The sequence below is a fragment of the Strix aluco genome, chromosome 5, assembly GCF_031877795.1.
Source record: "Strix aluco isolate bStrAlu1 chromosome 5, bStrAlu1.hap1, whole genome shotgun sequence".
Classification (NCBI taxonomy): Eukaryota; Metazoa; Chordata; class Aves; order Strigiformes; family Strigidae; genus Strix; species Strix aluco.
The window spans coordinates 75,892,406-75,917,628 of NC_133935.1; the positions used below are offsets into that span (position 1 = coordinate 75,892,406).

The following is a 25,223-nucleotide window of genomic DNA, read 5'->3' on the forward strand; positions in this document are numbered from 1 at the left end:
AAGGATAAATTTTTGTCATGAGAAGAAGTGTATATGTAACAGACCTATGGCTGTGTTTCTTGCACTAGCAGCAGTGTAACATGAAAAACCAGTTACCTAGGATATTTGTTATCTAGGATTATTTGTAAAATGCATAACTGCTTTGATATCTAAGATAATTAGTTATGAAAGAGAAGTCAAACACTGTAGAAGCTATTAAGTGAGCTAGAGTGTAAGAAAACGTTGGAAAAGATTCTATTAACAGTTGTGAGAAACAGAAGTGTATTAGAGAAAGATAATATACATGCAGAGTTTACAAACCGTGTCTTTAGGGTGGCCCAATAAGTAGAAATATGGGGACCCATGCTTGTCACTTTTCATGCACATGGAGAGACTGGAAGGTACCATTCCTAAAGGAAGGGGAGGAACAGCCTAGGACCAATCATTAGAATTAACAGAACCAGTGACATACAGATATTTTATTATTGTTAGAGCAGAGAATTCTTAGTAAGTTTAGAAGAACTGACTAAAAAGCTTATACGTAACAGGAAAGAAGTATTTCTGTAAAGCTAAGACAAATAAGCATGCTGTAAGTCTAAATATTAGTGGATGACTGAAACTACTGTGCATATATATTCAGGACGTAGATTCACCTGGACTATGGATGTGGAGTACATCTTGAGGTGCTTTCTGAAGGAGTCATAACAAATCAAAAGCAAAGGGTTTAATGCGTTTCAGAACTGTGCCAATTTATTGGTGTGAAAAGTCCTTGTATTGGTATCAACTCTGACATTTTTTGATTTTGTTGGTGGGATAGTGCTGAAAAATGAACTGAGAGTTTCTTCAAGGCTCTTCAAAAATTACTGCTAAATAACTTGTAGCTTTTATCTGTTAACCAGTCATGATTTTGTGTATACTGAGACTTTACTTTTTGCATACAGAACTCTTCCTCCCTTAAATAGCCAAAACCAAATCTAAACTCTAGTTCTGTAAAATCACCTGAATGTCATGAACGCATAGGGTGAGTTTTGTACATAATTTAGCATTATGTGAAGCAACAGAGATTCCAAAAATGCACAGTGCAACCCCAGGACATGTCTTTTAATGAAGTCAAACAAGGTGGGGGGAGAGAAGGAAAGAACCACCATTGTGTAAATCCACAAAGCACCAACCAGCCCCCCGACACAGATTCCTTGTTCACCAAATCTCAGTGACTCTGGTTCTCGTGGTTCTGTGTGTGTTAGCATCACACAGTGACCTAGCATGCCCAGGGCCAGATCCAGATTTCCAAGACAGAGCAATGGAAAAGTTTTCCAAAATCTCAGTGTGAAGGGGATGGAGTCTCTAAAACTTACAACTTTCTTTAGGAGCTCATAAGCAACTTATAACTAAGTGAAAAACTACCAAACTTGATAGAAAGTATGATTTTGAAGTCCTGCTGTGAAAGCAGGAAGGGAAATGAATTAGCTTTCTTCTAGATGTTCTTCACAGGTGAAATTCAGTGTTTCTGCTCCCTCTGCAGTGCCAGACTGAAAGCATCTGGGGCAGGAGGTTGTGCCTTGCTGGAGGGATGGAGTCCACCTACGAGTGTTAACCGTGCCTCAGCCTCCTCCACCTTTATGCCCTGTTTGCAATTATTTGGTTATAAGATTCATTGCTTTCAGATACTTCTAGGAACTTATATATTTTAATGTAGCTTTGAGTAATGAAAGCTCCAGCTGGGAAAGGCTAGGAGCTGTAAGGCAGATGAAGCAAGCTGCCAGGACTGCTGGGATTGAGAATGAAACATCCCTGGCTTTCCTAGGGACCTTCTTCCATAGATATTTAGAGAAAACTGGTTTTTCTCAGAGAAAACTGTAGCTTCCTGGGGCTGATCCATCATTAGAATTAACTTGCCTCCTGCAGAACTCATTTCTGGATGGAGAGGCTGTGATTTGTTAGTTTTACTTATCTTTAATGTTACTATTTTTGGATTTTGTGAACAGTTTTCCCATGTTTTGCCTTTAGGGATGCCGCTGTTTGGCTGCTCAATGTACGTGTCCTTCTTTCTTGTGGTGTTTATATGGCTATGGCTAAGGCCTGAAATATATGATCACCTGTAATTAGGCTCCTGCAGTGTGAGCAGACAGATTTTTAGAAGTGCTGCACAGCCAGTAGCTCATACTGAAGTCCATAACCTCTTAGGTAGATTCATACACAGGAAATTAGGCAGCCATTCCACAAAAAATCTTGGTCTATCATTTTATTCAAGTTGTATTTAATGCCATTCTGAGAAGTGCTCAGTGCTACAATGATGACTGAGTTTTGTGTCCTGTGACATATATGAAACCTTACACTCCCTCCAGTCAGACTCCCCAGGCAATAAGTACATTTTGGGATGACGATTCCCAGCAGTATTTCTAGTCTTTCTTGCACAGTAATATGATTTCTTACTATGACTTGTTTTTTTGGAGAACATGGCTGGCAGACTATTTCTTATGAAAGATGATGCTGGTGTTCTTTAGGTTTGGATGAGCTGTGATAATTCACCTTCAGTGGAAGCACAGTTCCTCTGGCTATCCTTATCCTCAGCAAACATGTTCTCAGATGCCGGGTGATAAAACATCTGTTTTCTAAGCTTCTTTTGTTGCACCCTGCTGTGAAATCAACTATTGTTTTGGGGCATTAATCATATCCATGCTCCTTCCCATATATTTGGATGCTACTGTGCACTCTACAAGGGGATTTCTCCCTCTGAAGTGTTCTGGGATCTTTGGAATTTGTCTTCAAGCAATATCAACAGCTGGAGTTGAGGTAAATGATGCATTTGCAGCACACTTTGTTTCTTCCCCTAGGTTTGAATAGTGCTTCAGCTCAGCCAGAATTTTCTGAGATGTACTTGTAGGGACATATTTCCAGGCAGCATAAACTGACATAACTCATTCAGGAGATTTACATCCTCCCAGGAGCTTGTTCTTTGTTTCTTCACTGACTGCTTTCTTCTTTTCAATGCACATTCTTTTCTTTCACAAATCACTTTCTTACCATTGATGATTTTTCCTAACACTACTTTTACTGATGTCAATCACATCATCATTCAAACACTGATTTTTCTTGCACTTAAATATATACCGACATATTTTGTACTAACAGAAACACGGCTCTGGAATTTAAAAAGCATTGATTATATTGCATAAGGAAAATCAAAAAGTTGAAGGCTAAGAGACGATAATGTGATTGGTTTTGGCTGGTTGGTTGAGGTTGTTCTAGGTAAACTTCCTTCTTTTTAATGCTGTGAGGCTGAATGCCACTGCTGTTGGAAAGGTCTTTAAACACAGCATTAGTACAAGTGACTTGAGAGGTCCCTGTCCATTTCACTTGTCAGAGACTGAGTGAGAATATCCAGGAGAGGACCCTAGTACACTTGTTCTGCTTTTATATTTCTCCCTAATCTTCTGCTGCACACCACCGTTGCAATCCAGCTATCAGCTCAGTCCTCCAGCCTTGCATTTTTATACTTAACTAAGTCTTATTCCCACTGATGGTCTCTATAGCAGGACTCTAATGCAAATAGGAAATATTTCTGACATGTATGCGCTTAAAAAAAAAAAAAAGGCTGATTATTTCAGTAAAAAATTCTCCCAATTAGTCTTGTTACATCTCAGCCATGCAATTCTGGTGGGAAGAAGAGGGAACTACTAAATATTGACTAGTTTATCTGCTGTCCTCAGGACCACTTTGTCCTCGAGCTTAATGTCACAATCTTCTCTGCATTAAATTTTCCATTATTTGGAAAGGACATCCTTTCTGGGGATCTCAGTCATTAATACTCTGACAGACATTCTTTGCAGCACGATGACTTACCCTTGAGATCCGGACTTCTCAAGACATGACCTCCAGTTTCAGTAGTTTCTGTTTGTTAATTTCTGTTTTTAACTTCCTAAGCAGGTTGCTGTTGGTTTTTATGTGTACTTTCCGTTTGTTCTTAGAGTATTTCTTATTGCTTTGGGAAATGACCTAGGGAAGACTTTAATATCTCAGTTAATTTCAACAGGCATCCTCTCAATTTGCTTCCATTCTGCCTGCAGACTGGATACAGCATTAACATTTCTCTGTCCGTGTAATGCACATATTAAGAACTGCTGACATGTGGACTTTGTCCTTTGCTGTGATGCTTTCTATAGGTTGTGTGTACATTACAAAGTAACTCCTGAACACTTTTACTGCTTTTTCAGTGCAGTAGGCCAACACGGCTTTCAAGCACAGCTACTTAGTTCTCCCATATGGAGCTGTAAGCTGGGGATGCAGCTAGGAAAATGATCTGATTAAACAGCACTTTGTAGCAACTTTTATTTTGAAGTAATCTGCATTTTTACACAACTACTGCTAAGCATTCCAAATGCCTTCCTGAATGGGAAGCATGGCTTTAAACAGTCCTGTGAAATTGTCTTGCTTTTTTCTGTTAGCACTATAAATGGTGCCTGTAGTGGTTTATCTGTATTTTCTACTCATGTTCTTCTGGGGAAGGGAAGGCTCATGCACATTTACACCTGTCAGGAGATTTGTTTTCCCAAAACCATGCTATTTACACTGAACCTTTTTTCCAACTATTTACATTTTCTTATGATTCTGGAATAAGGTAAAGATTTATAAGATTATAAAAATAATGACATTTATTTTGGATCTCCTATAAACCTTGGTTTAAGTGCCATCCAGAACTGGGATCTTAAGAAAGTCACATTTGGAATGGGTCTGAACTGCAATCGATTCTTTGCTCATGGCACCCTTCTGTGACTCCCCTTAGATTAAATTGTTTTCTGAGGAACTAGAGAACTGCTGGTATATGTTTCTGCTATTTGAGAAGGATTTCTACCACTATATCAGTCCTGGACATTTGTTTGTTCTTTCATTAAAATTGATGCACCACTCCCTACAAAACAGATTTGGAGGTGATCTGAATCTCTGTTGAAGGTCTCTCTGGAAGGATTATATACTGGTTAAAAATTATATTAAATGTCTTAGTACTGATTTGTTATAATCCCTGAAAGCCAGTCTGAATTTGTTCCTACTCACCAAAAGTATAACTCACTAACTTTATCACCAGATGAGTGGGCTATGGCCTGTCCTTGCTGCCCTTATTCAGAAGCTCTTCAAAGCTGGAAAAAATGCCATATACACTATCCCAAGTATTGCCTCAGCCACAGAATTAGCTCTAGTTTAGAGAAGAAAATGGTGAAATTACCATGTATACTGACAGCCAGGAGAGTGCTGACTTTCAATGGAGCTGACTTTAATGTCTCCAATAGAGGTAATGAATTTATGTTGGTAACAAAGACTGACCTACAGTTAAGCTTCAGTATTACTTTGAATTTTCATATGCTACTGCAGTTTCTGATTCTAATCAGAAATGATGCTGGAACTTCAGAAGTAACATTAGAAAAGTTTAACAGAGTTCTGGACCTCCTAGCATAAAGAAGTCAAGGAATTTTCATCAAAAAAACCCCTTTTCCTGTGAGATTTCAGGCCCAGCTGTGCATATCATAGAACTTATGTAAATATAGGACATTGTCACACCATACTTTAGAGTAAGCCATGATTTCAATTTTAAAAAAGAGCTTTTCGTCTTTGAAATTACCTTTGGATAATTTATTTTTACTTCTTGTCATTTCAGTAGTGCAATAAGGTTTCTATATTGTTTAAATGACTCACACTTTTTGAAATACTGAAAAAAGTCCCAGAAGTCCCTCTGAAACAAAACATGAGAAGAATGGATCCTGCTTTCTCACCACAATGAGCAAAGTCTTCTTTTTCATTCAGAGTTGGCTTCTACTTGATCATCCGTGTCTATTGTCAGAGGTAATATAATGGGTGAGGTTGTCAAAGAAAGAAATACATTCTTGTTAATGCTCTGAGTTTAAGCCTGAGCCACTCAACTGCATGGCAACAAGATCATCTGCTGTGATTCAAAATGTGCAGAGAAGTACCAATAGAGGAAGAAAAGGACAGTTTATTGACAAATCAGCAACTCCCAGCACACTCAGAGATGTCCCCTAACAGGTTCAAGGTGCTTCCTTCAATGCAGATCTTATAAGCCATTGCCTGTGTCGGGAGGGCAGCAGACAACAGTGATGTACACACATATATGGTCTTGAGACAGGGAAATACTTAAACGTGTGAATAACTCCACTTCTACTCAGGTAAGCACTTAAGTCTATACTTAATGTGCCTCAGGATATTATTATATATAAATATCTGAAATTGCTACTAACTCAAAAGCAATATAATTAATTTATATAGGTTCATGCACACAGAAAAATGAAAAGATGAAAACCCACCATATTCTGGGACCTGGCCTGTTCCACGTTTCAACAACAGTCGCACTCTCCTGCCACCAGACTTGATTAGCTCTATTGCTCTGGCATGTGTCATGTCCCTTGTGCTTTCTCCATTGATTTCAATTATTTGATCTCCTACCTGTCAGGCAAGAAGAATATTGAGTCAGACAGAACTGCAGTAAAATGAGCGTTTCAGAAAGAGACATATTCAATGGATCACAGGTTACCTGAATGACAGACAGACACATCAAGGTAAATTTGTTCGTGTCTGTCTGAGGGATATTACTGGCAGATTAAACAATCTCCAAAGTGGATTCTGAATGTGGTATATCAAATGCTGCTCGTCTTCTGCCAAAATCAGTGTAATGCATTTGTAACTTGCCTCATGTCTTCTACACGTAAGAGGTTTTTTTTGAATTGCTTGATATATTGGAATCACTGGAAACGTTATCTGTGCTACACCTTAACTTGCAGTGTTGTGTGGGCCCAAGAAGACCTTTGCTGCATTTAGCTTGCTGTTTTGATAGAGAAAAGAGAGGTTCAAAGCACAAATACAAAGATCCATCATTTGAATATCCAAATCTTGGTAGTAAAATTTCACACCAAATAAAGAGTTGTTATGAAGCAAGCTATTAAACAAAGAAAGGTTAGCACTATGGCACAGGACACGCAGATTTGCTGGAGTTCTTACAAGAGCATGCTTTGAACTATTTATCCACAGAAGGATTTGCTCAGAGTAAGCACAGCCCCTGGCTGAGCTGTCTACTTACAGCAGCTGACTCCAAGGTTCTGATTACAGACTTCTGCCACTCATCTCCTGGCTGGATTTCTAGTCAGAGTTAGCTTCATTACTAGTTTTCTGCCTCTATTTCTAGAGGTGTAAAATGGGGCACTGATGTCTGTGTCTCGTATCCTCCCCAATCTCTCTCCCGGCTTTGCCTCCCACTGGGATGTTTTTGTTTTTGCTCTTCTCTCCATGAGAAGAGCTGCCTTTCGATGCTGGAAACCTTCTCCATGAATAGCGGAGCGGTTGCTTTCTGCTGTGCCTGGTCAGAACAGCAGACAGCACGTGTAGGAAGCAACAGCTCTACAGCTTGTTTGGTGCTGCAATACCACAGCGGCTCACTTATTTTGTGAGAGAGTTAAATGGGCAACATGGTGAGGCAAAGCGTGAACCTCATATTAGCAGCACCACAGCCTTTGGAGTTCGTGTTTTGCAGCTGTGTTGCAGAAGCCTCCCAGCCCCATTGGAGGGGTGACCCAGACAAAGTCCACAAGGAGGGCTGATCTCCTGGCACTGGTAGAGGTGTGGGTCCAGGTGATGGGCAGCCAAGAGGGGTGCATGAGGGTCTCATTTGAATGGGTTCAGCAAATTCGTTTATCAGTGCTAGGGGAGCACATCTGCTCGGCAAGATCACACCTGCCTTGGTCTGCATCTACAGCTTCCTCACCCTGCATATCCACTGCACTAAAACAGAAACGCTGCATGCATCCTAGAGAGGGTTTTAAGGAGAATATACAGATTTCAAGATGACGAGCACTTCATTTTCCTCTTACAAGCCTGTCCTTGCTGGCCTTGGTTTTCTGTTGTGTATGTTTTCTTTGTTACTATTGTATTTCTGTCAACTAAAAGTGTAATCCTTCAGAGGCTTTCCTTCCTTCCTGAGTTTGAAATATAGTATTTACCAAATAAATGTGCATAATATGAAATGTCAACAAAACACTTAGCATCAAGGAAAACTGAAAGGGATGTCAAGAAGTTATCTAGTCCCTACTTTTGTTCAGAGACAGAAAGAATGCTACTAAAAGTGTTTTTCAATAGGAATTCATACTTTGTCACTAGGAGTTGCAATCTATTTTAAGAACTCTTCCAGGATCCTGTACGCAATCTATGCCAGTACTTTACTTAACTAAAAAGCCATTGATCTGAGTAAAACCTCTCAGCCTTGCTATCACACTTTGTAAATGCTGCAGACTGAGCAGTGGGGAAAAAAGTCAGGATTATTTTGTGCAAAAAGGCCTTATTTTTGCAGTGCAAATTTCTTCCTTGGTGGATTTTCTCTGTTAGGAAGAATGCATTTGGTTGCACCACGCAGTACACTTTTTTGGACATTTCTGATGACCTCCAGGCCACAGTGACGCACAGCGCAAGTGCTCTCTGGATTGTGGAGAGTTGTCCCCCAGGCTTGGCCATGCAGGGCTGTTTGTATCACCCTGACTTTTGGAGCCATTGGTAGGATGTGGTTGCTGCAAACACTCAGAGTGCAGCCACTCATTGTTTTCCACGCAACAGAAAAATATGTCTTACCACTTCTGTAATACAGACAAAAGATGGATTTGTAGCACCACCACTCCACACACCCCCCCCACCCCCCCACCCCCAATAGGACATCAGCCAGGCCAAATACAGACAAAATTCAACCAGTTTGGGAAAAACTGTTTCTAAATGTCATGAGACAATTAAACCCTGGTAGAAATCCTATAAAAGTAAACTCAGATTTTTTCAAAGACTTAAAGACAGCTTTTCTTTGGTCATGTTGCCTGGATAGACCACATTTTGCAGAAGGTATTTAAAATGATCTTGTTAGCATGTTTTGAGAGAAGAAGTGCCAGATGAGATCAAATGAAGGAGGTGTTTTTAACACTCCTTGATAAATAGCCTTTAAAAGGAGTACTGATGAAAGCTGTGCAGAGCACGTACAGTCCTTCAAATGAAATCCTCTGCACTCTGGAGCAGAAAGACAGAAAGAGATTTTAATACAGTTTAATATGTAAAAAGGTTAAGTTAATGTCACATTTTTCCCTTGCTGTTTGTCTTTCTTCTGTTCTCATTGGTCAATATGCAGGAACTATCTTGTATTAATGTAACCTTTTCTGTATTTCAGTGGATTAAAATATTTTTCTCTCTGTAGGCAGCATGTAGCTGATTTGATAGTTCCCTTTATTATAAAATCTTATGTGCAAATAACCTGAGAAAGCTTAAAAAAGATCAGCATCTTGGTTGTGTGACTGAAGGAGGGGAGAGAAACAAGTCTGCAAAAATTAGGTACTCTGAAATTTACATCAGAAATTGTGAGATCAGAGGTAAAACGAACAGTTGCAGGAGCAGTGGGTTAATTGTGTTCCATGCATTTGTGTCTTGTGGCTGACTGATGTAGAACTGAATTATACTGCCTTTGCAGCACAAGCCCAGCTCTGATTAGATAAGAAAAACAACAAGGAAAAGAAATGTTGCCAACACTCTTACCCTGAGAAAAGCTTCAATTAGACTTTACACTCACACCTGGGGAATTCATACAGAAGAGAAAATCTTGACTGAGGAGTGGTTCCCCATGTGTCTAATAAGGTACAAATTCCTACCCTTATTTTTTCTGCAGTTAAAAATATATAACCTCCCCTCCTCATCGATGTAGATTCTCTTATGTCTGATATGGGAGGAAACCTTTCTCTCTGTCCAGGCATTCAGATGTGTTTGCTCTCTCATCTTTTCTATTATGGAATAGCTTTTTGTGAGGCTATTTCTGTCTTTTTTAAATCCAGTGATTGTTTAAGAGGACCTTAGATATACCCACATATTGAAGATGCACCAAGGTGAGGCCAGAGGTAAAGGTAAGTATAGAAACAGGTCCAAAAAGGATCCAGTGCCTGTTATATGGGATCCTCATTGCTCTCTTTTCAGGATCAAAAGATGATTCCTGCAGTTTTATACCACACAGAACATTTCTCTATACTTCTCTTCTGGATCCTTCCAAGTCTGTCCATATTCTCCAAACTGCAGATATTACTAAGGTGGGGGGTAGGCAGAACAGATCAAAATGATAACATTCTTCCCATGAGGGAGAAACACTTATTAATAATGTGCCCAGAATGAGACCTTTGCCTTTTTGTAACACATCGTATTTGTGACTCATGGTTAGCTTGGATTCTGAGATTATCCCCAGCAGTATTGTCTAGGCAGTTATCCATTTTACACTGTACATCTGATTTCTCTGCCCTAAACCGAGCACAGTGCACCTCAGTGAATTTTATCAGCTTGACTGCTTTAGTATGAAATTTTCATTTTGAAATCTAAGTCTGTTCCTCAAAGTCCTTTTAAACCCTCTATGAATAGTGACATCTTGGCATCTATAAATTTTATTTTATTATTTATCAATAGGTCTCCAGTTATTAATGCAATTATTGAATCAAGATTGTTTCATTCTAGACCCCTCAGAACCACACTTGTAATTTCACACTTGTAATAGCTATTCAGGAGCAAACCATTCAGAGCAGCCTTTGGGAGGGATTATTTTCAGTAACCACATTACAGTGATTCCACCTAGACTTCATTTCACCATCCTTTTTCTACGAATTTCATACAAGGTGTTGTGGAAAGGTGAAAATAAGATGCCTCATACATTCTCCTTCCCCATTTTTCACAAATGAAAATGAAAATCAGAAATAAGAAATGAAAATTAGACTGGTATGACAAGATTTGCCTTCCACAATTTACATGTTGGCGGATTTTCTCAACTTTTTGGTAATTTGTCACAGATTATTTCTGAGAATGAAAGTTAAAGGAACTTTTCTCTATTATTTGACTTTAAAAATAGGGAATATGTTTTCCTTTCTCTAGTTTGCTACTAACTTTCTTGTCCTCCATGAATTCTTGGACTTAACTGCTAATAGTCTAGAAATTACTTTCTCTTAGTCATTGAGCATACATGAACATCAGCATGTTCAGCTGACTTGAATCTAAGTATGCTTTAAGCAGTTTTCTCCTTATTCTGATTTATACTAATTTGTCTTTGTTGAAGTTGATGTAAGTTTATGATCCTTCTGAACATCTCAATGAAGACTGATAAAAGAAAGCACTTAATATTTCAGCCTTCTCCACATTCTCAGCAAGAAATGGACCTTTTTTCCCCCATTCTTCATATTTCTCTTAATATATTTATGTTAGCTTTTCTTGTTCTTTTTTACACTTTATCCAAGCAGACTGCTTGGATATCATTCTGACACATTTAATCTTCTCTCTGCATCTAGCGGGACACCAGCCACAGGTGTCGCAGCATCAAGCTTTGAGTGTCTAAAATTTTTATTGGGTGTGACCCTGTGGCATTAGCTCCTTTCATGGAGAGTTATGCAATTGAATATCTGACCATTATTTTAAAGAGCCATTTCAGCAAGCTGCCTTCTGCGGAGATATAAAGCTTTTCAGATGAAACTCCAGAATATTTTAAGAGATAAACTTCAATGTAGTGACATTATTGTTTTGCATGGCATTTAGGTCCTCTGTCATTTTACACTTTATGGATTTCATTCAAGAAATTAACAGAAAAAACAATTCCCTGGATCTGGAAAGTTAGACATCCATAAAATAATACCTCCAGCTCCCATGCCATTCAGGGGTACAGTTTTTTGCATGACAGCCTGAGAGGACACATGCATCCTAATCACCAAGTTTTAAACCCACAAATAGCAGGGAAAACGTTTGACAGCACAGCCCTTGAAATCTCACAAAGCCACAGACTGCCTTCAGCACTTTGGAATAAACTTTAATTTGAAGGTGCTGTTTCACAGGATCCGTGCGTGGAGCTGCAGTGTATGCATCCCTTTGCAGGGCTGGCAGCTGTTTGGTGGCCAGTCATGCAAAACGGACGGATGGGCCCCTTCCCGCTCCCAACAGGCAGGCCCTGCATTGCAGGACACTGCCTGAACTGGCATCAGTTATGATTTTTAACCTTTCTGGCAGTCTTCAGCAAAGACTACAAAGCCGGAGTGATCAACCTCTGCACCCTTCAGACATTCCCACCAGCTTAAGGTTGAAACGCATTGGCAAACCAGTCTGGGAAGCTTGCACGGCTGCTGCCTGAGCTGTATTTATTCTGGAGGAATGAGCTCTTTGCAGCTATGAATCGGGCAATATTACACACATTGATTTCTCATTGTGTTTCTTTCTTCCTACAGAATGTGGCCCTGGCTGAATTTCTATGCTGTTTGGAGTAAATGTCTACCCAAACCCACTGGTTCTCCTCCTGACCTGATGGCATTTGATAAAGGGAATGCTCCTCTGTTATATTCTTACAATGTGCAAGTACAAAGTAAACACTGAATGCTTCCCCCCTTGATGTTTTTAAATTTGAATATTAATGATTTAAATGTAATTATGGAAGTAGTTTGTGTGTATGGGAAATGTCTCTTAAAAAAATCTGTTTCAATTCAAGTTAATTCAGATGCTCCATCCATGCGTAAGAACAACTGAGCTATAAAATTGGGCAGCATGTTTTCTGGCAATAATGAGAAGATAATATTCCTAAGGAATGTTTAAGTGACATCACTATTGATAGGTTAATTAGAAAGAAAATTGTAAAGCTTCTCTGAATCATTAGAATAAAGTGCCTCTAGTACATGTGAGTTTATCTGCGAAGTCTTTGTTCTGGCCATAATTTATAGTAATTATTACCTGTCTTGTTAAAAAAAGCCAACCATATATACAAACAGAATTTCAGAAGCAGGTTAAATCAGAAGGAAATACATATAGCTTTAATTCAGTAATGAGGTTTTTCCTTGCTCAAATGTACTTTTAAACTACTGACGATAGCCTTGTGCGTGTTTGCCTCTGTCATTGTGTAAGGAACAGTCTCTAAGCAGCTGTATAGTTCCTGGTTGCACAAAATGAAATGAATTGTGTATGCACATTTTCATTCTATGTTAAATGAGGAAATCTAATGATAAAAGCAGCCTCAAATGATTTGTGCAGAGGGCATTGCTATCTGTCATTTTATTAATGCATTTTATAATTAAACCTCAGGAAAGAGACTAATTACACTTAATTCCTTTTAATATAGGCATTCTGTTTTTATAACTGAAACATTTTTTGCATGTTATTTGTTGCTGTTGTTATTGTTAATGAGTCCAAAAGGCTGAGATTGTCTGTACTTGGAGACCAAATAGCAACTTCAGAATATCTATTTTGGTGTAATGTGTAGCCTGAGCAAAGGAATGGGGGATTCTAGTCTTGGACTCCCTCCATTGCATTTTAGGTACGTGAGCTTGGGTGTCCCAGTAGAACAGACATAGCATTTCTCTTTGGAGGAATTACACTAATATGTCCCATGTCACTTTTGAAGCAACCACCCATGGAGGTTTAGAGTTACAAACTCTTTTTTTCTGTGGCCAACCAGCTGTTTAAGCAGCTGTGGCTTCTTACCCCTGGAAATGCCAGGCCCTTTGTTCCCAAAGAGAGCTGCTCTTGTGGGGAGGGCATGTTGCAGGGAAGAGAGGGGCCATAGGACATGGATTGAGCTGGTGCAGAGCAAGAAATGGCTTTCACACCACTCCTCAGCAGGTGCTCCAGCTTTTTTTTCTTTTAACTTTTTCACCTTTTCCTGAGAGAGGGAGAAACATTAGAAGTGCTATTACAGAAAGAGAGCTTGGAAAGTGGAAAATGTGCATGACCTAGTGTCTGCAGAGAATGCAAGTGCAGGAGAGAGAAATGGAGTTTGCAGTGGTGAGTAGCTAACAAGACAGCAAAGTGGAGTTCTGGTACTACAGTAGACTTGATGCCTTCTGCAGCATTGTTGCAAAATAATCCATGTATATGTGAATTAAATGTGTCAAAGATAAAAGGAAAATTCATTATCCTACTGGAATTAATTGATATACCATTACTTTTTAAAAATAGAGCTAGGATGACTCAGTGTAGCATTATGTAATATTAATAGCATGTACTTCACCACTACAGTAATGGATGGGAACCAGTAGATACTGTTAAAAAGGAAGAAGAATTTTTTCTGGTATATTCTTGATGGTCTCATGCAGTTCCCATTAGGCAAAAGTTAAAGCAAATTCAAGATCTGACAAGCTGATTTTATAGATCCTACATAGAAGCCTGGGCACGGAGACTGCTTCATCCAAAATTGCATCCAAGCAGCAAAACAGAAAAGAATATAAACTGTGACAAGATAAACATAAAACCAGAAAAAGATTTTAAGGAGGAAAAATGCTAAAATGTAAGAGCTAAGAATATACTTTCAAACATACCAGAGGTGCAGAGCCTGTCAGAAAACCAAGATCTCAAAAGACAGTTTGGGTGCAAGATAGAAAAGACCACAGAAAGTAGTTAGATAAATTCTTTGCATCATTGTTTGGTAAAGAGGAGGGCAGCAAAACTCCTGCAGAAGGTCCTCGCCACAGGGAGTAAGTCTGAGCAACTGACTCCAACAGCAGGGTAAGTGGCAAAGATTTTATAATAAACTGATGAAATGGACACTAAGAAACCACCAGAAGTAGATGGCTTTCATCCTCAACTCTAAAGGAACTTGGATATGAAGCTGCTGAACCAGTAGCTACAGGATGTAATCTAGTGCCTAAATCAGTAAATTGCTGAATAGCTGAGGAATGGGAAGTGGCAAGTGTGACACCACTCTTTAAGGTCTTGGAAAGTAACCAAGTGAGTCTCATGTTCAATTGAGCAGACGGAAGGAAGCAATAAGGATGGTGAGGGTTAGTTGGCACATGGATAATGATGATATAGTGGGGAAGGGTCAGTGTGGCTATTGTAGAGGGAAGCCATTTCTCAAAAATCTATTGCAGGTCACTGGAGCTCTCAATGACTATATAGATAAATGTGATCTGGTTAGTATACTGACATTTTCAGAAAGCTTTAAACAGTAAAACCTTCAGTAAACGCTCTGCTGTGGTATAAGAAAGAACAGGGTCTTCTAGGTAAGAGATTAAATTCTAGGAAAAAAATGCTTTAAATAAGTGGTCACGTTTTCACAATCAAAAGACCTTACCATAGTGATTATTCTGTTCAGCATATTTGTAAATGGCATGGTGAAGAGGTTGAAGACTGAGATGATAAGATTTGCAGGCAACACAATACCATGCAGGATTGACAAATTTAAACTTAAAGTTAAAAGCTGTAAAAAAATAGCACAATACTGTGTGTTAAAGCAGCAGGTGAAATTCAGTGTTGCTAAGTGCTATGCGCTAAGTAAAGTACATGTGGAAAATTACATACACAATCACTTTAAATTAACCATTACCCCTGAAGAGACAGATCTCATAGTCCTTGCAGTTAGGTCACTGAAAATGTCAGCTCAGTCAAAAAGCAAACAGAATATTAACCATTAGGGAAAGAGAAGAGAATAAAGGAGAAGCCATCATTATGTCATTTAGGAGCACCAATGTCTTGAAAAATGGAGAGTGTTTTGGTGCTTCCACCTCCAAATGAATGTGATAGATTGAGAAATGGTTTGGAGGAGGCCAGTGAGGCTGATCAGGGGTAAAGAACAGCTCTCTTATGAGGCAAGATGAACTAGACTGGTAAAGTTCAGTGGGAAAAGGGTGGATATGATATAAATCAATAGAATAAGGAACGACACAGAAAAAGAAGAAGCAATCATAAGATTATTATGTTGTAGCTACAAACAAAACAAGGAGCTTTTTTCAAACAATGCAAGCATTTATCTTTGGAATCCATTGACACAGTATATCAGGAATGTCAGAAGCATGAACAAATTCAAATAAATGGTTAAAAAATAATCCTAGATACTAAATATGAAAATTCTAGCATAAAAGAATCTGTAAACTGCTGATTGCCAGGGGCCTGGTTGTTTTTATACCCAGTGAAGAACCACTTCATACTTGTCCTATATTCCTTTCCTAAGCATCCTCTACTTGTTGGAGTGAGGATACTGGGCTGGGTGGGCCATAGGAATGGGTAGTATTTTTATCCTTTTACCTTCATAGGTGGTCTCTCCCAGTTTCTAGTTGTCATGATGTGGGAAAACACAGAAGAGAGGCGGCCTCTGTCATTTCTGTTGCCGGACAAAGTGTTTAATTTATCAGAGCAGTGTGTTAATTTTTTTCTAACATTCTTGATTCTTATTTTTTTTAAGTTAGGGCTAATTAACTTTTTAGACCTGAAAACCTTTATAAATCTTCCATAAAATACAGATTTAAATACAGTGCCTGCCTGCCAACTAAGTATTTTAGTCTTAAAATATCATACTAAACCATTTTTAGCAAGATTATTAACTCATTCTTTTTCACATCTGGATTGAAGGATTTTGCTGTTAGGCACAGAGTTACAAGGATGCTTTGAATGTGTCAGACTGAGTACATTTTTGCAAGAATGATGTTAATTACATGTGTGAGAGGAATATTCTTTCTTCTTACCTTTCTGCAAACATCCTAGAAAACACATACAGCTCTTTTGAGAAATGCTGAATAATAGTTCACCTACAGTTAATTCACTCTTGATTTATTAAGTTTTTATACTTTCAAAATATATTCAGGATGCCTGAGGACCTCAGTTTGCATTTCTTTATTGTGCAGACACAAGAACGTTGATCAGCTTTATGTCTGCATGTCAACATATTCTTCCTTGAGTTTTGGCAATTACATTAACCCGGCATTGAGCTCCTCTTGCCACAGGCTGGCATACAGCTCATATGCTCAAGTATCCCAGTTGAATTCAAGGAGTTCAGATCAATCACACCTAGTCTCACTACAAGTGAGGTTGGACAGTGATGTATATAGTAGGGAATTGGTGTGTGAATGAGATTACCCCAAAGGGACATGTAATTCGGTGGGAAAGCATAGCTAACATCTTCCCATACTGTTCAGATGGATCACAAATCACAGAATAAATGGATGGGACTAAGAATATCTTTGTCTTTGTGCTCCATTGTAATGACAATGTTGACATTCACTGAATGCTTACTATGAAGGTAAGATTTATATTACTGCATAAAGCAAGCCAGGTATGCCGCAGGTTTTAAGAGTAAGTGCTACTTATGTAGAAAAGATTGGCTACTTAGCTGCCATGAATCACTCTATAGGCATTTGTCTTTCAGATGTGTGCACAAGACTTTAGTCAAACAGAGGCTGGTGGAGCTCTTTATGTTCCTGGAGTATACTTCTGTCCCTTATGTGTGGACATAGCATCAATATTTTGATACTACTATCTAAATATTAGCAACCTTTCAGCGGGGTTTCCAACAGCCTTCTCAAGCCATCACTCGTGTCAAGAGCTCAGCAGCTGACTCCTTACTGCTCCCAGCACACCACCTGGAGAAGACTTTTTTGGCTCTTAGGACCTACCACTGCTCCTTCCACCTTTATGTTTGTGTGACTAAAGTAAACTTGCAAGAGGCTTTCCAAAAGCAATATCAACTTTTCTCCAATATTCTGAACATAGGACTTCACTGCCTTTTAAGACCCAGAGATTCGCATGAGTCACTCAGCAGTATATCTCAGCTGAAAGTTTTCATCTTTCTTTCTGATCCAAAATAGGATCCAAAGTTTGCTATGGCAAAAATTATGGATTACACTGGTCAATCCTTGGTTTAATTTTGGATACAGAGATTGCCCTAAATGTTTGGAAGAAGGTCATGACTGATCAAGCCATTCTTGCCTCTTCCCATTTCCTTGTTGCAGCTTTCTTGATTGGATAAAGAAATGTCTGTATCTATCATCTACTATCTCTACTGTGTGACAGCTGCTTGCCTCCTATTTTTAATACTTTTTGCTCTAATCACTGTCAAGCTGAGCTGAGCTACTTCTTGCTTTACTATACTTACTGACTGCAACCTCAGGTGTATTCCACTGCAGACTGTAGAAAATAACCCTTTAATGTGAGGCTAATCAATGATGGAGTATCTCAAACAGATGCTCTGTTCTTCATTAACAAGAAATCTAGGAGAAGTTCTATACCAGTGAGGAGAGAGTGCAAATTGTGGGGTCTGCACGGCAACATACTCTTAAAGATTTCCATTTACTGTACAGTAAGAAATTATTTTGAGCTTTAATTGGGCGGTCTCTCACAGGAAACAATGTCCTGTTGATAATCAGTGCTTTTTCATATTTACCCCTTTCCTTTGGCAATAGGACTACAAAAAGCTGAGATAACCCTGAAAAGACTCTGTTCTGGAGGGGCTGAAGAAATACAGCAGTAATGCATGGAGAGCAGAACAAAACAGTATATGTGGCAGCCCAGGCATTTCTGCTTGGATTTTGTCTTCTCTGAGATGCAAGACAACATCTACTAAAAATACATTTTAAAAAGAATGAGAATACTTTACAGATGATAATACGGACTTAAAAGAAGTGTCTGTGGAAGCTGTATTACGTTCAAGACTCACACAGGGAATGATTCCTTAATTGGTGGAAATGGATGACTTTGATCTTTTAAAAACCTAGAAATCAAGGTCTGATAAAAACGGATACAGTGATAAAGTGACTAGATGAACACCAAGCTAAATGTGTGCAACAACAAGCAATCAAGAAAGCTGAAATGGAAAAAAAACCCCATGATGAACACAAAAGAGAAAGACTTCTGCTTTGCGTGGTATAAAAGCCTTTCCCAATACTATAGGGACATAATTAAATAAAGCTGCTCTAAACTTTGCCTACTTCCCAGCTCTGCCTATCTATCCACTAAACCCAGAATAGCTCAAGTGATTTCTGGGTGCCTGATTTGAGACATTTGGGAGCGTCCTGCTCCATGGAGATAGGTTTATATTCCCTTGTTAAACTCCACTGCTACACAGCATTTACAGAGTCCAGACAGATATCTGCCTATATTGCCTATTCCTTTGAGAAGCCTGAAGAGTTAGTCTTGATCCTGATTAATTTCTCTGGGACACGTAGTTAGCAATAGCCAACTATTACATAACACTACTGTTTAAAAGCCTGGCCACTAGGCTTTTCAAAGGGGACTTAAAATGATGTCTCCTATGGCTCAAGAGAGGGCATCAATAACAGGTTATGAGTTTCATAGACTGTCCCTCTTACTGCAAACATGAATGCACAAGTCATGTTGTCCGAAGGAAAAAAACAGAAGTTGCCTGACCTTGTATTTAGGACACTTGCAAAGAGGGAAATGTCATTTTTGAATGCTGTTGAATGCTCATACATTGGTTTTGACAACAGTTTCAAATGTAATGCTTATGCCTTCCATGATTAGAAAATTTAGTTGTTTCCTTCCAAATAAGAGACAGACTCCCTCTTGTCTGCCTGTTTCTTGAATACTGAATTTTCCCTTTTTGCTAGGAATAATTCTTGGTGTAGGTGGATGAAGTTTCTTCAACAACCACAAATAAGGTTGGTGTGAACTCTGTTATCATGGGAAAGGATGAAATATACAAATTGTGCTAGTTTGCAATATGCCTTGAACCTGTCCACAGCATAGGTTGTTATTGTTGTGAGTCTCACTGTGCTGCTCACTTGGCAAGCTAGAACAGACCAAGTAAGGCCACACAGATTCCTATGAAACAACACAGAAGCTCTTAACTGACACTGTAGGAGCTTCCTGTTCCTTGTGCCTATTTTTATCTCCAACTGTGTACAACTGAAACAAAGAGAGGGGCACAGACCGCAGGAAAAGCAACAAACAGGAAAAAGGATTGAAGAGTCAGAGGAGGACTGTAAAGCACAAAAGATATAAAATTCTGCAGTGCCTGTATTTCAGATGTCTGTTCTGCAAATATATAAGAAAAATCTACAAAAGAATGAGAAAAATAATATAGTACTAAGAGATATGAGGAAGCTAGAGGTAGGGCTAACTGGTGTATGTGGACTGAGAAAAATGAGTTGACAAGACAATGAAACTAGAAATGTCAGAGATGAGAAGTATGACTTTTGTGGAAGATCTGAAGAAAAGGATGTAACTCACAAAGTGACAAAATGACACAGATGCACAGTGTGTATAAAAAGGCACATTTCGCCCTCATTCTTCATTAATTTCACATTCACTAAACCCATTTGTGCAAGATACTGTGTATCTTTACAGCCCTCAGCCACAGGCTCTTTGTCTGACACTGGTTTCAATAAACATGCTGACTGCAGGAGATATCATTCAAGGCAATAAGAGATCTGTTGATCATATCTCACATGTCTAGCAAACACTATGACCATCCTTAACAATTCTCCTGAGAGCAGTCAGGAGTTCCCCATCTCTAAGACAAGAAGGGATAGAGATCTGCAGGCAGAACTCTGCTGATCATTGTCCTCAGCATGAGACAAGAATAAAATATGAGTTATGAGCCTTATCTAAATAGACCTGCAAAATTGTTGCTACTATCTTCAAAGGCTGGGGGGGATTGGCTATGTTACGTCCCTCATCTCTGGTGACTGATTCAACTCAATACTACTATCACTGATAGCGTGTGCATCTTATTCTTGCTCTGCTCTGAGACTAGGCCTTGCATTTTTATTTTTTAATATTGTCATCACCAACTGGTTTCAAATTTTTTCCCTGATGTTAGGATTACTTGAAAAACGGAGTCTTGATGTGTTCAGACCTCTGCCTGTTTGGGATATCAAAGGCAATAATAATTATCCAAACTTTTCTTATGGTTCTTTTAATACATCCTTGTTTTACGGACCACAGACATGGTCCTATTCAGTCCTTTTTTGCCATGGTGTGGACAGAGTCTTATATTTCTGATACTCCCTCATCCTGAAGAAGAAAGGAGGGTGGAGATAAATTTTTAGAACTCGGAGCTCTCAGTGAATCTGTCTGTCATTTAAGGTTTTGGATAGCTGTGTTTTCTTTCGTAGTCTTTTCCTTAGATCTAATGAAAGTTTTCTTCGTTACACCTAATTTGTAAGATATCTTGCTCTTTATGAAAATTCACTTAGTTTACTGGAAGCATTTTGAGCCACATGTTTCAAGTTCTGTAAAACTTTGCTGTGGTAGGCTTTTCAGAATTCACTGTTGTAGCTTGCTCTCTGCTCAGCTGTCAGAATTAAGAGGGATCTGTATTTAATTCCAGTGTAGTGATGAGGTTACACCCTACAGAGGTCTTCTGCAAGGAATCTTCATATGTCTTATCCATGAATTTCAGTAAAATCCTGTCAGAGTTAATTGTGATATATGATCTGGCTTGTCTTATGTGAAGTTACATGGTTATGCTGTGGCTCTCCAACACTAGTGGAGAATAGTTTACCAACCACGCAGGCAGAGGATGCATGTGAAGAAACACTTCTTCTTGTAGACTTCTGGGTCCTTTGATGGACATTTACTTCCCATGTCTTGTGACAGATGAATCCAAGTTGAACTAGAATGTATGCTTGGGCTTTTTGCTGAAGCAGAGTCTATGAGCCTGAATAAAAGTCTCAGTGCGTGTAAAAGTGCTGTGACTAAGAACAGTGTAATAAGTCCATGAAAGTTTTAAAATTGTTTTTCAGGTAATAATTTGTCAAACCTTAAGACATAATGCAGTGTCTATATAGGCTGGCAGAAAGTGGTCCTTGAGTAGAAAAGAAATATGCTGGTGAGATTGATGAACTCTGTATGACATCAACTTACTGGTCTTCCACCCTTCTGGTTCCTAGAACAATTCCACAGAAAATCAAAGTAGAAAGCTCCATGAGTCATGAAGGGCAATTAAAAACTATTTTAGGTCTTGAAATCCTAAAATGGAGTGTTCCTCCGTGGATTTCTTTCCAATAAGAACACAAAGTGCCTAGCATGCCATTCCCAGTGGAAAGGAAGACCAGGACTTCTGATTGGAAATGGTGATGTGATAACAAACTTCATTAAACCTTTTTCCCCCTTCCATCAATCTTTTCAAATCCAGACAGTTCTGGTAAGGCCAGTGGAAGACCATCACTTCCAGTGCGCGCTCTATGACTGTTCTCTCATCTGCTCCCAAGCTTCACTGGAGTTCATAAAAGCCTGAAGATCAAATTGAAAGTGTCATAAGGATGCCCTGATTTTGGTGTCACTTTCTTCATGTTGTTTCATCATTGCTTTTTTGTTCAATTCCTCTTTGTTCCTATTATTGGTATATTGTATTCCTTTCGTCCTTACCTTCCTCAGTAATGGATCTATTTTCTTTTACAAGAGATAGTTCCATACCGATTCTTTATTTACATCTGATTTCCTATAATCTCAGCTTTTACTTCTTTAAATTTATACTCTGCATCTGTAATGCATAACACTTTTGCATGTATTTAGACCTCAGAATCTTTTGAATGTGTGCTGGTGGACCTTCAGATTTTTTATCATGTGTCCAAATGGAACATACCTGTTGGACTCATCCCATCACTACAGTTTCGCAGTGCCCACTAACAGAGTACAGCATGAAGACTTTGATTTGCCTGTCTGAAGCTGTCTTCAGTTAGATATTGCATTGTTTCAATTATACAAATTTATAAACCCACTAGTATAGATGTAGTTCTATTACTTTAAAGTACTTTACGTTCTTTTATTTATTTCCGTATAGTAGGGAGATTTATATCAATATGAATGTGCCTTTATCAGGGCTTTTGCTGGCTCTAGCTAGACCGACAACAAAATGTTATTTGTAGAATATGTTTACTTATTACATCTAAATGCTTTACAGGTAACATGTTTCATTATATGATCTATTTTTTTTTTAACAGCTTAGCTGGTTTAATTTTTCTTCTCTTGGTTTGGTGAGTGGGAATAACAGTGGAGTTATGTGCATTATTTTTTTCTAGAAACATGATCTGCACTTTCTGTTATCTGCTTCACATTTTTCTGTAAGGCTTCAGTTAAATCAAAGAAGGCTGTTCAAGGAGGAGGAAGCAGGAAGCAAAACAATAATGGAGATAAGTAGATCATGAGGAGAACTATTATTTGGAAAATGCTCCTGATAAGATCCTACCACATAAGCATGGTTTACTATCTCCAGTGCTGAAAACCTAGGATTAGAGAATCTGATCTTTAAAGACAATGGTATGTGAAGCGAGAGCACTGAAGAGATTTTTGCATATTTTGCTATAGAGATGCATCTGTGAAACAGAGAGATACGGAACTGCAGCAAGCAGGCTAATGGTCCCAGCCAAGAAATGGGAATGAACCTGCATTATTAACAGCAGATGTAAACTTAGGAAAGGAGATATAGGTACAGAACTCTGCTTCCTTTGCTCATCTTCCTATACACTCTATTCCTTTCCGCAATTACTATTTTTTTGTTTTGCTTTTCTATTTTTATTTTGAAGAAGCTGTTTCTTGAGCCTCTGTTGTCCATCAGTTGCAGGTCACTAGAGATAAAAGTCTTGCAAGTTCCAAACCCATTTGTGACTGTCAGGTTAAAATGGCTGTTAAACAGGAGAATACAACACAAGACTCTGACAAGGCTGGAGGCTAAAACCGATTCCAAAGAATGACACTTTTAAAGGGGAGAAAAAACCCAATTACAACTATCTGAACAGAATAACCCTCAGCTGTGTATTGTGGCCACATCAACAAAAACGTTTAAAATAAGTTATTTTAGAAAGTATATTAACATTTTCCATTATCAGATACAGAACTTTTCCTAACGAAATTGAAAAAAGCTGTGTATTTGTGTTACATACTTTTTACATTTAGACTCTTCACAGCATGGATAGTCTAACTTTATTCTGTGGTACTAGTTTGTTCAAATGATGCACAGATTTTAATAGGTTAGTTTTCTGCTTAATACAGGTTATTATTTGAAATGAACCCTCTCCAAAGCCATTGTTCTTCTGTTGTTCTGTAGTCTTAGCCATATGTTTCCAAATATGTGATTCCAGAGCTTATTAAAAGCACAACTTTTCCCCCATCTTTAATCACATTATGGCTGCTAATGTACATCTTGTTTATGGCTTTTCATTAAGAGCAACTGATTGTGGTAGTGCTACAGTAAAAGAAAGAATGAAAACACTCACCAGAGAAAATATTCTTAAGTTAAACTTCTAGCCGCAGCATGAATTCACCTATATTTCACACCACAAACATTGTGGGAGTATTTCTCAGTTACCAGTTGCCTGCCTGCTAGCCCCGCTGGCTTCCTCGTCGCGGGGACTGCTTATGGCATTGCAAGCTCCCAGTGCCAGGGGTTTGCACTACATGGTATGACTGAGTAATAACTGAATTCTACAGTTCTACAAAGTGGGCAAGTTAAGAATGATCTGAAGCATACTAAAACTCCTGAGTTATATACAGAAAGTTTCTGATTGATTGTATATTTAGACCAATGACAATGTTCTTTCAGCATGAAGTCAAACTTGATGAGCTTGTTAGGACTGTGGAACAGAATCTGTGCAACAACCATGACATTTGCAAAATCTGCTATTACTACTGTACAGAACACAATTTCCATTGCCCATCTTTATAATTAAATATTGGTTCAACAAGGCTGCACTAATTAGATAGATAAACAATTCTTTTATGTTGACTCTTGGTAGCCTCTTTCACCTATACTCTCTCCTTCATTCTGTGTACTCACACAAAATGACCTCCTTCTGCAAGGAATCAGCAACCCTTCATGACCTCCTCTTTAGCGCAGCTGGACTGACTAAAACCATCCTATTTTTGATTAGGTTATTTTTCTACACAGAATATGTATATTTTTTTATAATGGAATTTCTTAAGTGAATGATTTTAGATTTAGTATCTGGATGTAGTATTATGAGTTCTACCAATGCAGGATTCAAATTCACAAAGACCTATGCAGACAAATAGTGAAAACTGATCCCTACAAGCAAGATTCACTAACATCAGTAAACAAACTTAGCAAATCCTATGAAGGCAACTTTGTTAAATTAGTAAAACAACACAGACCAGGTCTTAGGTTTCATAGTTATCCAATAAGTGTCATGTAGCTATCATTTTGCTTTTGTGATTAGAGACATAACTGTTAACTATTTTGTTATTATTATCAAAGAAACAGCAAACTTTTTGTCAGAGGTTTTTAAGTTGCTTAGGTATGAGTTAAAGAATAAGGAGAAAAATGTATAATACAGAAAAAGCCATTATCAACAAGAAGTAATATATTTATTCCACACAGAATCTACACAGACCTAGTATATGTTTTAACTAATTTCCTGAACTCCTACAGAACAAGTTTATATTATAAGAGGTATTTAGCATTGGTTCTTTAAAACCTGATCAGAGATGAAAAAAAAAAGCTTTCTCTTTGACCCCATCACCAAACAGCTGTA

The 25,223-nt window shown here is 38.5% G+C and overlaps 1 protein-coding gene across 10 annotated transcripts in view; it reads right to left on the reverse strand.

The window, feature by feature from the left end:
* The window catches only part of MAGI2 (membrane associated guanylate kinase, WW and PDZ domain containing 2), a 763,796-nt gene that overhangs the window by 17,305 nt on the left and 721,268 nt on the right, over window positions 1–25,223 (reverse strand). For 7 of the 10 annotated variants that reach the window (XM_074827889.1, XM_074827888.1, XM_074827887.1 and 4 more), the window contains one exon: window positions 6,294–6,432. In XM_074827889.1, coding sequence (XP_074683990.1) covers window positions 6,294–6,432 — 139 coding nt within the window. Of the gene's footprint in view, window positions 1–300; window positions 412–6,293; window positions 6,433–25,223 lie in introns of all 10 variants that reach the window. The other 3 variants (XM_074827893.1, XM_074827891.1, XM_074827892.1) reach the window with 2 other exon arrangements.